This window comes from Macrobrachium nipponense, chromosome 23, assembly GCF_015104395.2.
Source record: "Macrobrachium nipponense isolate FS-2020 chromosome 23, ASM1510439v2, whole genome shotgun sequence".
Lineage (NCBI taxonomy): Eukaryota > Metazoa > Arthropoda > Malacostraca > Decapoda > Palaemonidae > Macrobrachium > Macrobrachium nipponense.
In genome coordinates, this window is record NC_061090.1 from 3,701,625 (window position 1) to 3,713,797 (window position 12,173).

At 34.7% G+C, this 12,173-nt stretch overlaps 1 protein-coding gene across 1 annotated transcript in view; it reads left to right on the forward strand.

The window, feature by feature from the left end:
• Positions 1–3,037: 3,037 nt before the first annotated feature.
• The window catches only part of LOC135195822 (histone-lysine N-methyltransferase, H3 lysine-79 specific-like), a 14,771-nt gene continuing 5,635 nt past the window's right edge, over positions 3,038–12,173 (forward strand). Inside the window, exons 1-3 of the mRNA XM_064222317.1 lie at positions 3,038–3,076; positions 8,169–8,229; positions 9,184–9,307. Of these exons, the coding sequence (XP_064078387.1) occupies positions 3,038–3,076; positions 8,169–8,229; positions 9,184–9,307 (224 nt within the window). The remainder of the gene's footprint in view (positions 3,077–8,168; positions 8,230–9,183; positions 9,308–12,173) is intronic.

Below are 12,173 nucleotides of genomic sequence, written 5' to 3' on the forward strand. Positions count from 1 at the left end.
TAATATCCAATTCGCTCGACCTCGGAAATATTATATTTTCATATAAGTTAACCGACAAAGAATTGTTCATTGATAATATTTTCGTCCTCTCGTGGATTCGAACCGCCGCACAGAGGAGGAATCAGGACTGCAGGGACGTCTGGTCGGTTAGGGCGTCACTGCAGTCCTGATTTCTCCTCTATGCGGTGGTTCGAATCCACGAGAGGACGAAAATATTATCAACTAAAAGTTACCCTTCGGTTAACACATATGAAAATATATTATTTCAAAGGTGAGTGAATTGAATATTAAAGGACATTTATAGCTTAATGCTTGTATATAAATCACGGTGACGCGATAAAAATTCATATATAGTATTAGGTTCTTTTAAAGAATGTGTTCATTTTATCCTCAATGTTAAAAAATTTACTTACAACTAGGTTTGCCATTTTTGGGAGGAATTTACTGTTATCCATTAGTAAGATGGGCTGATTTTAATGGATAACAGTAAATTCCAAAAAACCGGTTAACCTAATTATATATATATATAATATATATATAATAATATATATATATATATATATATATATATATATATATATATATATATATATATTATATATATATATATATATAATATCATTCGAGCTACAAATGTCCTTTAATATCTAATTTGCTCTACCTCGAATTGATATATTTTCATATATGTACCGTGGGGGCGGAAATTTTTTTAGTTGATAATAATTTCGTCCCCCATGCGATCGAACCACCGTCCAGTTGGACGGGGAACGAAATCAGGAACGGACAGTGACGCTACCGAGTCTGCTAGCAGAGAGGCTATAAGTTTATATCGATTCTGACCATTACAAATCACCGCCGATCTCGGTGTATTCGTAATTAGAATCGATATGAAACCCCCTCAACCATGCTAGCCGATTCGAGCGTTTGACCCATGCAGCCTTGTTATGAATACTTATCACATCACCGTGATTCATATAAATCATTCGAGCTACAAATGTCCTTTAATATCTAATTCGCTTTACTTCGGAATTGATATATTTTCATATATGTACCGAGGGAGAATTTTTTAGTGATAATAATTTTGTCCCCCCCATGGGATCGAACCACCGTCCAGTTGGACGGGGAATGATATCAGGAACGGACAGTGACGCTACCGAGTCTGCTATAAGTTTATATCGATTCTGACCATTACAAATCACGCTGATCTCGGGGTATTTGTATTAGAATCGATATGAAACCCCCTCAACTAAACAATTCCCCCTCAGTACATATTATGAAAAATATATCAATTCTGAGGTAGAGCGAATTAGATATTAGAGGACATTTGTAGCTCAAATGATTTGTATGAATCACGGTGATGTGATAACAGAGAGGCTATAAGTTTATATCGATTCTGACCATTACAAATCACCGCCCGATCTCGGTGTATTCGTAATTAGAATCGATATGAAACCCCCTCAACCATGCTAGCCGATTCGAGCGTTTGCCCCACGTAGCCTTGTTATGAATACTTATCACATCACTGAGATTCATATAAATCATTTGAGCTACAAATGTCCTTTAATATCTGATTCGCTCTACCTCAGAATTGATATATTTTCATATGTGTACTGAGGGGGAATTTTTTAGTTGAGGGGGTTTCATATCGATTCTAATTACAAATACACCGAGATCGGCGGTGATTTGTAATGGTCAGAATCGATATAAACTTACAGCCTCTCTGCTAGCAGACTTGGTAGCGTCACTGTCCGTTCCTGATTTCGTTCCCCGTCCAACTGGACGGGGGTTCAATCCCATGGGTGGACGAAATTATTATGAACTAAAAAATTCCCCCTCTGTACATATAATGAAAATATATCAATTCCGAGGTGGAGCGAATTAGATATTAAAGGATATTTGTAGCTCGAATGATTTATATGAATCACGGTGATGTGATAAGTATTCATATATATATATATATATATATATATATATATATATATATATATATATATATATATATATATATATATTACACATCAATAGGTTTATTATTTTGTAAGAGAGAAAACAAATAAAAGAAGTGATGAAACAATGAAAACCTCTTGGATGAACTGATACTCAGTGAGCGATCAAGGTCTAAACAATTTCTTCGCTTACATGGACCAGGGCTTGGCGAACTGTTGAATTTAGCGAAACCCTTGATAGAAAAAATAAGAAACATTAAAATTTTGAGAAAGAGTATTCCAGTAAATCAAAGAATTTCGGTAACTCTTCTTTGCTTTGGCTACTGGCAGTGGATTTGAAGACTTGCAATTTCTAAGTGCAATGTCGCCTCATTTAACCAGCAAAGATATATTAAAGAAATAAAAAACATAATATTATCTCTTTGCTTACTTCACTAGACAACGATTACATAATGGACTGGAAAAATACAACCTGAAAAGGTACCTAACTAGCCAATAATTACATTATTAGAAATAAAAATGTAAAGCTGGTTTATACCCAATAATCTAACTATTGAAAAGAAATACACTTAGAAAAACCCTTTCCCTTATTAACAATATTTATATCACTGAAATAAAGAAAAAAACGTGAAAGGTCTCTTTCATGTGAACTGCTCTGAACAGGAACGAATTGTACTTCTGAGAAGAAGGCGTCTAGTGTCAATCTCACCCTCACACTACACAATTATTAAACATGTCAATTATACTGACGAGGTTTCAATATCACTGACGACCCTTCAAACATGACCTCAGACTAGCAATGTTACTGAAAATAATAGGAGGATTGTCATAAAAACTGACTAGGGTAGGGTGGCCTTTATACAAGATACTTGAGTAATTATGGTTTTGGCGATCAGTGTCGAGGTATGGTATCGGAACTCGGAAAATTCAGGTCACTCGTATCTGCCCAGGAAGTGTAGGTGGTTCAGCGTTTCTGTCTACAAGAGCAATTTCCGAGCACAGCTTCGGTACCATGCTTCGAGCATAAGAGCAATTAGGGTGGTGCCGTATTTCAAGAAACGCTAAGATAACTCGAATGAAGTATTTTAATAATGCTAGTGGAACAGGACACGGCCTTTACCAATACAAATGTGAGTGACTGAGTCCTTTACCAACACCAATGGGTAATTACGTAACTTCATTTCTTAAGGCCGGCTGACTACGAGAGAGATTAAGGGATCGCTAGAACTTGGCACCTCTTTTCAGATATTACTTACGCTTACGGCAAAACAAGGAGCCGATGTCAGCCTAAAGATGGCATCGCTTAAACGTACACTGGGTTGTGAACTTGAATTTACATCTCTTTTTATGGTAATATCTTGCTAAAATGGGCGTTATGTCTGTCCGTCCGTCTGCCATTCAATCACGGCCAAACAGCTGGTCTGATGGGCATGAATTTACCCATTTAAACTAGATAATCTGCAGCTTATAGATGATATTCAGAATTCTAATTCCGAGTTAGTGCCATTTTATCATCAGCTGAAAGGATTATGTATTAATTAGCAGTTGCATTTTATCAAATTCTTTGGTAAACACACACAGACACAAATACACATATATATATCAAATAATTTATCAGGGTATAAAATACTTGGAAAGTATCAGTTAATGTTCGGAGATCACACAACATTTAGCAATTCCGTTTGGTTTTGTCATTTATTTTGTAAATCATATTTTGGAAATGTTTGGAACTGCAGACCTTTGGATATAAATATTTCATACACTGATGTATCGAAAATGAGGCTTATCGGCAATTCGTCGTCAGTAACAGCCTGAGAAACGCAATTTCCCCGCACTGTGCTTCAAGTCAATATTTTCCCTGCGTGATATACAGAAAATCGCAACTTCATTGCACTTTACTAACATAGTCGTGGTTGTCTTCATTATTTTTCTTCAGTTTCTTCAGGCAGGCGATATATGCGCCACTCCACAGGATTAACTGACAGGCCCTTTGCCCCTTCCCTTGATCATTTCTTGTTGTGGGTCTTCACAAAAGTTTCGGACAAGATATTCATTCTCAAAATGTTTACATATTTCCATTTTTCGAGATCCCAAATAACCAAAAAAGGGATTATGAAACCCATTCAATTTCAGCAATCAGTAAGTGACGTCTGAGGGCTAGAGGACAAGCAGACAAGCAAAAAAGCAGACAAACAGACATACTGACAGGTAGACAGACGGCCAGGAAAGAGACCCGTGGATTTGATTGGATTTTTGTTTTTTGGCATTATGCCAAGCACTGGGGCAACCAAGGACATTCAGCGCTGGAACGGAAAATAGACAGTCAAAAGGTTTGGAAAGGTGTAACAGGAGGAAAACCTCGCAGTTGCACCATGAAACAATTGTTATGGAGAGGTGGACAGTGAGATGGAAGAAAGAGGATATGAAGTATTGCAAGGAAAGATTCATTTAGACATGTTGCTTTCTAAGGAATACAATCGCTTTATGAGGCAAAGCAGAGTAAAAAAAATTATTTTCAAATTTAAGAAGACTTCGAAATGTATAACTATAAAACTATAGACCCTTAACATGTTAGATTACGACATATTCAAGTAAAATAGAAATGTCGAAGGAATGAAAAGTAGTTGCAGCTAGGGCCCGAAGGGACGCTGGCAAAGAAACCTTAAGTAATGCCTACATTGCACCGAATGAGGTGCACTGACGGCACAACCCCCTATGGGAAGGGGACCAGTGGATGCAACAGCAGACGGCATGTTGGAAGGAATGAAATTCGACGGCGTTTGAGGATTGGATTCTCATGGCGGCAGTTGCTTGAATTTCTATTCTTTCAAACCAGAAGTTATTGCTGGCGGCGTCTCTTTCTGTTGACGTAGTCAAATGGATCCTATCCCTCTAAAATTGGATTCCTTTGTCTGATTTCTTTCCTTTTTTCCCCAAAGTGACTTTTATCGCCCTTCCTCGTTTGCGAGGCGCTCATAAACGATTCCGTCCGAATGGCAGCGTCAATGAACCATATTCCGTAAGTTGGGGAAAACTATATAAATTAAATTCGACATTTCTATTTTACTTGAATATGTCGTAATCTAACATGTTAAGGGTCTATAATTTTATGGTTACACATTTCGCAGTCTTCTTAAATTTGAAAATAATTTTTTTTTTTTATTCTTCTTTGCCTCATAATACGATTGTATTCCTTAGAAAGCAACATGTCTAAATGAACCTTTCTTTGCAATACTTCAGACATGCTATGAATAATGATATGGAAGGCTGCAGTGATACTTGACGGTGATCTTTGTGATTTCGATAATAACCTTATCATTGTTTGTTATATTTTCTTTGTGGCATGTTTTTCATTACAAAAAAAAATCTCATATAATATCTAGTATTTTATTTTTAAGTCAAGTAGCGTTTTACAAGTCTTCGCCATCTCTCTCTCTCTCTCTCTCTCTCTCTCTCTCTCTCTCTCTCTCTCTCTCTCTCTCTCTCTCTCTCTCTCTCTCTCTCTCAGTAAAACTGTGTGGCAGGTATTTGAAAACATGATCCCCGGTTTCAGATACAGTGATGATAATCACTTTCGATGACCCTCTCAAGGCGGCAGAGGATTTTATCAGTATTTTGCCCCTGTAGGAAGACACTTTTCGAAAATAACAAGAAGGTAGGAATTAATAGCGATAATGAAGAGTGAGAAATAGCAATTTTCAATCTTTAACCAATTTGGCCCCGATTTTCGACCTCAACCTGTGGACGTTCACACAGTTGTTTTAGCATTCAAAGAGTTAGTGAAAAAAATTCGCATGGTTCAGATGGCATTCCATATAAGTATTTAAAAGATTCCATTCCAGTTTTGATCTTTCATGATACAATTATCATCAATACGTCATTGTTACCAGTTTGTTCACAGAACTTTGGAAACACCCCAACGTCATTCCCTTATTTAAAAGTGGCGATGTCGACTAAGTGGGAAATTATCGTCCCATTTCATTGCTCCCAATTCTATCAAAAATCTTAGAAAAAATTTTTGCCAGCCAGCTTGTATTCTTTCTGAAGTGTAACAACTTATTGGCAAATAGCTAGCACGGTTTTAAGAGCTTATGAAAGTTAATGAAGATATTTATGAAAACATCAATAGCCAAAAGATATCACTCCTCTTACTACTCGACCTTCCAAGGCCTTCGATAGTGTATCTCACCCAATACTCATACACAAATGTAAACAAGTGCATATTGATGAGTTTTGGTTTAAGGACTACTTAACGAACAGAGTTCAGTCAGAAAGAATTGGCTTAGTTTTGTTCATCTACTGGGAACGTAGGTTACGGCGTGCCACAGGATCAATCTTAGGGTCTATAGTGTTTTCTCATCTATATTGACGACATGGCAAAGGCACTGAGTAAATATAATTTGATTCAGTTATGCAGCTGATTCTCAGATAATAATATCTGGAAATATTAATAAACTTGAAGATTTACTGAATCAGGCTGAAGTCGCTCTAAAAGAAGCAAAAAAATATTCTCAAGTGAATGGTTTAAATGTTAATGTGAAAAACCCAGGGTATATTAGTAGGATCACGCCAATTAATATCTAGATTACCTTAAAACGTAACAATACTTTTTTGATGAGACACCTATCAAACCATCTCATCGTGCACGATCTCATATGGTAAAGAACTAGACGTCCTTATGGACCATATATGTTATTTGATTACCACATCAGTCACATAATAAAAAAAGTAAATGGTGTCTTATTCTTTCTGAACCGCATAAAAGATAGGTTAGATAAAACATCTCGCCTAACAATAACAGAGTCGTTGGCCTTCAGCGTAATCAACCACTGCAGCAAAATTTGGGCAATGACAACTAAAGAGCAAATAGACCGGGTTCTGAAAGCTCAGAATTTTGCAGCTAAAAGTAGCTTATGGCGGGGCTACAAAATATATCGTGTGGCACCAATTTTGAAAGTTTAGAATGGATGAATATCGAAACTAAAGTAACCTTTCACCTCTGCTTTTTTGTTTTACGTATAAAATTACAATCATTTAATTCCCAACTGGCTTTTTGAATTCCCACTGTGGCGGTGTACGAGTAAGACCTACTCGTCAGTCGAACGACCTCTTTGTAAGACGAACAGCTATTGGCATGGGGCTAAATCAATATCGATTGAGGGGCCAAGGGTCTGGAACAACATTCCAAATATATAAAGATTGCACTTCAATCAAGCTTTTCAAAAAGAAATTGAAATCATATTTCCTTGAAATTGAAGCTCAGTGAGGGAAATAAAACAGGAACTTAGTAATAAGTGGTTTACCTTCCTCCTGAGTCTTGGTGGGTGGTTTTTGCTTAACAGTTTTACTGTGTTGTACTTTTGTTGAGTGGATGATTTTGTTCAGAAAGCGTGTTTGTATTTTGGGTCGATCTTAATTGATGATCTCAGTTTGGTATCAGGTAGCAATATTAAATTGTAATACCCCATAAATTTTCGCATCATTTTTGTTTTTAACAGACATCCCATACTTGGTTTCGTTTTCATACTTAGATCATCCGTGTGTGGATGTGTGTTTATCCAGTTATGTGGTTCATTAACTTATTACTTTGTAACGGCAGTACCTACATATTCAGATGTTTTAGATTTTAAGTTCCGAAGATAAGATTTTAAGATTTTAAGTTCTAAGAAGTCACAGTTTTTCAGCAATTAAAACATTTTATACTTCTTATTGTATGCTGTAAATTTTATTTTTTTCTATTTAATCATACTTATCACTTGTAAAAAAACTAGCATAGCAGAAATTTGTTTAGGACAAATTTAGTAAAACTCAGATGTTGCTGCCAATATGGTTTTGCTAGTCTGGCGATATGTATTGTTTTAAAACGTTAAATCCCCATTGCATCATGTATGTATTTTTAACTATGACATGGAGAATAACTATTGTAAAATGGAAATAAAGTTTTTGATTTGATTTGATTTGATTCGACTCTCTCTCTCTCTCTCTCTCTCTCTCTCTCTCTCTCTCTCTCTCTTCTGTAGCTTTCAACCATCAGCTGTAGTCTTGTTCATGACATGACATTTTAGAGAACAAGACCACAGCTGATGGTCGAAGGCTATAATTTGCTGTACAAGAAATATATATTTTATAAAACTTAAGAAGGATTTTACATCATTTACTTAGAGGTACGTCATAGTAGCTAGCTTCTGACGTGGTTCTGTTATATCTCTTAATCCGCTTCAGGCAGCGAAGAAGCAGATCAAGACATTTAACAGAACCAACGTCGCCTTAGCGTTGACCCCAGGTATCACCTAAGGGAACATCTCCCACTAAATTTCGCTAAATGTACTACTTCTGTCATTCACTACTTGATAACTGGGTGGAAGTTCAGTCCATCGAAATATAGTTCTTAGCTTTAAACCAGAGTGTTTTTAAAATGCCCTTTCATACTTGAGAACGTAGCCTGTTTTAACAGAAGAATTTATTTACACAGACACACACACACACACACACACACACACACACACACACACACAACACACATATATATAATATATATATATATATATGTGTGTGTGTGTGTGTATGTATATATATTTATATATATACTTTATATATATATATATATATATATATATATATATATATATATATATGTATATATATGTATATATATTATTTATATATACATACATATATATATATATATATATATATATATATATATATATATATATATATATATATATATGTGTGTGTGTGTGTATATATATATCTTGCTTTCATCTGTATCTAACCAAAAAGGCATAGTTTCCATTCTGGCCGGGGAGAAAGTTATGACCAAGGTATAGAGAATCTAATATCAAATATATTAAGTGCCACACTATTGTGAGCAATAAATTAGTCATGCATGTAAAGACACTTATCTGTATATATATATATAGTATATATATATATATGTATATATATATATATATATATAGATATATGATGTGTATTATATATATATATATATATATATATATCTATCTATCTATCTATCTATCTATACTATCTGTATATATATATATATATAATATATATATATATATATATATATATATATATATATATATATATCCTATATATAGGTATATGTAAGAACGGAAACTAAATAAATGGATGGAAACCTCTTTGTGAATTGCAATGCAGCCAGAATACCCGCCCTCCAGAAATCAAGTGGGAATTTCTCTTTTCGAATTTCACTGTTTCTGACCAGGAGAACGAAGTGAGTGTGTCGGGACTTTGGGTGATCAGTCCCTCTTTGCTAACAAAAGGAAGAAGAAGAACAAAAAGTTTATTTTGGGGGAACCTGGAACGCTCGCCCTTGCCCTTCGCGAAAGGTCAGGGGAAAAATATCGAGGCAAACATATGACTTTATTCAGACCCAAGTTTCTACTCATAGCTGAAAATAGCAAGCTTTTTACCGTGTTAGATTAGATAATCCAGAACAACAGCCCACATTCAGGTTACTATTCTGAGTAAGTGGTTAATATTTTCGTGTTGGAAATTCTCTTTTTTGTTAACAAGATTAAGTGACAGGAATCTTGAGGTGAAAACTGACGATGTAAAGGAATACAACACTAACACGAACAAGTAACAAAATGCGCAATCGAGTTGTTTAAAGTACAGCGTAAATTGCTGTATGAACTGTCAGCCACAGCCCGGTGGTGGACGTGTGTTGTTGGCACCTATAGCTGTGTCAGACGCACGATCATGGCTAAGTTTAATCTTAAATGAAATAAAAACTACTGAGGCTACAGGGCTCCAATTGGTATGTTTGCTGATTGGAGGGTGGGTGTTCAACAGACCAATTTGCAGCCCCCTAGCCTCAGTAGTTTTTAAGATTTGAGGGCGGACAGAAAAAGTGCGGATAGACAGACAAGTAATCATCTCAATACTTTCTTTTACAGAAAAAAAAAAAGAAAAAACGGACATGTTTTTTTCACATATATTATCGAATGATTAAAACTGGTACTGAATAATCATCATCAAATAATGATCACATTCACCTATGTACAGAAATACAAATTGTTCATATAGTATTATAAATTTCTTAAGATAATATAAATATATATTTTGACCAGATTGTCACCAAAGGAGGACAAATCTTAACGAATCGACGATTAGAGAAACGCAAAATGAGGGGAATCGCTAATTTCGTCAGGGCACACCATATTTATTCAGAAGACAGAGGGTCTCTTATCGCTCCCAAGTCAAGCTCGGACCCGTGGGAGGGTTTTCGGCGGTTCCAGGACGGTTCCTCTGTCTTTTCATATCTAGATTCCTTTTCACTCACCTAACTTTTATAGAGAAAATGTAAAGTTCGGAAATAACAAAGGGTTCGGGTTTCAACGCATATATTACATATATATATATATATATATATATATATATATATATATATATATATATATATACATATGTGTATATATATGTGTGTATGCATATTACATGTGTATATATACATATATGCGTTGACAATCCGAACCCTAAGTTATTTCCGAATTTTACATTTTTTCTACAAAAGTTATGGGGAGTGAAAAGGAATCTAGATACGAAGCGACAGTGACATATATATTTTTTCTTGTCACTGACACAGGATTTTGTTTACACTATAAAATATTAAGTTACAAATATCCCTTCAACTCCTCAAAAAAAAAAAAAAAAGGAGAATTCACAAAAAAGGAGAATTCACACATCTGTACCTGAATTAACACGTAAACCAAAAGGTAACTGTCTAACCCAAGTATAGAATTCTCCCTTATTCTATATACCTCGGTCTAACCCTCGCGGCTCTTGTTATTGTTTACTTCTGGTCTGGACAAGAAAGGCTGCTTATGGGAGTCTTGGTCTTATGATCCTCAGTCAGGAGCTGGAGGCGGCACAATAGGATAGACAATTAATTTCCCGGAGATGATTATCAGTCCCTTCCGGCTTCAGCGTCATTATCCCTCATTTCGATAAACTCATTTCTGCCTCACTGACAAATACGATAAAAGAAAAAAAAGTGTTAGAGGAGATTCATCCTAATTAGCTTAGTGCTGTTGTTTTTTTTTTTTTTAGCATAAACCCATTTAGTATTTAGAAGTATCTCGTGTATAATCAATGGATGCGCCAAAGGGCAGATGATATTATTCTTTCGTAGTATAGAAGGAAAAATGAGACGCAAAATATAGAGAGTAAACTGTAAACTAGGATAAATCGGCCATTTCACTAAGTAAACATGACAATATCTGAAGAATTATGCACTAAAAGTTCAACAATTTGCCAACAGTAAAACAAATATAACACCATAAATATTCGTTGATGAGCAAACAAGCAAGGTCTCCCATTGGGTCAAAACGTGAAAAAAAGAGGACTCATGATTATTTCACATCATCTTAAAAAGTTTTTTTTTTTTTTTTTTTGGCAGGTTTGCTCAGACAGTCAAATGTACAATAATAATTTCTTCTTTACATGAGGAGCACTAATTCTATTGATTTATTCACTATGTTAAACTTGACTTATAAATAAATGTTAATTTATATTTCATTAAAATGAGTTTATAATTTAAGAAAATCAGTCCATTCTTTCCACTTTCATTTGTGGTTACACAGCATTTAAGACAATTTTTTTTTTAACGATGAGCGGGTTCTCATAAAAGAATGATTGCTAGTGTTGATCTTTTGGGTGTCCAGAAGCCAAATAGGAGGAGGCACCATTCACACCCCTTTCATATTTCAAGGATGCACTTTACAGGAAGGGTTTCCTTGTCTGGTCTTTCCCCGAATGTGATATGACATTCACACATCACGCGAACATTTCTGACTTTACGTAGAGGCTGCCAAGGTACTGATTTGTTGGAGTCTACAGAGTGAATGTAACACACACACACACACACACACACACACGGACTTATATATATATATATATATATATATATATATATATATATATATATATATATATATATATATATATATATATATATATATATATATATATATATATATATATATATATATATAGATATATATATATATATATATATATATATATATATATATATACATATATATATATATATATATATATATATATATATATATATATATATAGTATATATATATATATATGCGATAATGGTAGGGAAAATCTTCCTTTGACAGAAATGAAGGTTCGGAACTTCGACTGATAAATATGGCCAATCTCTTCTATTTATTTGAA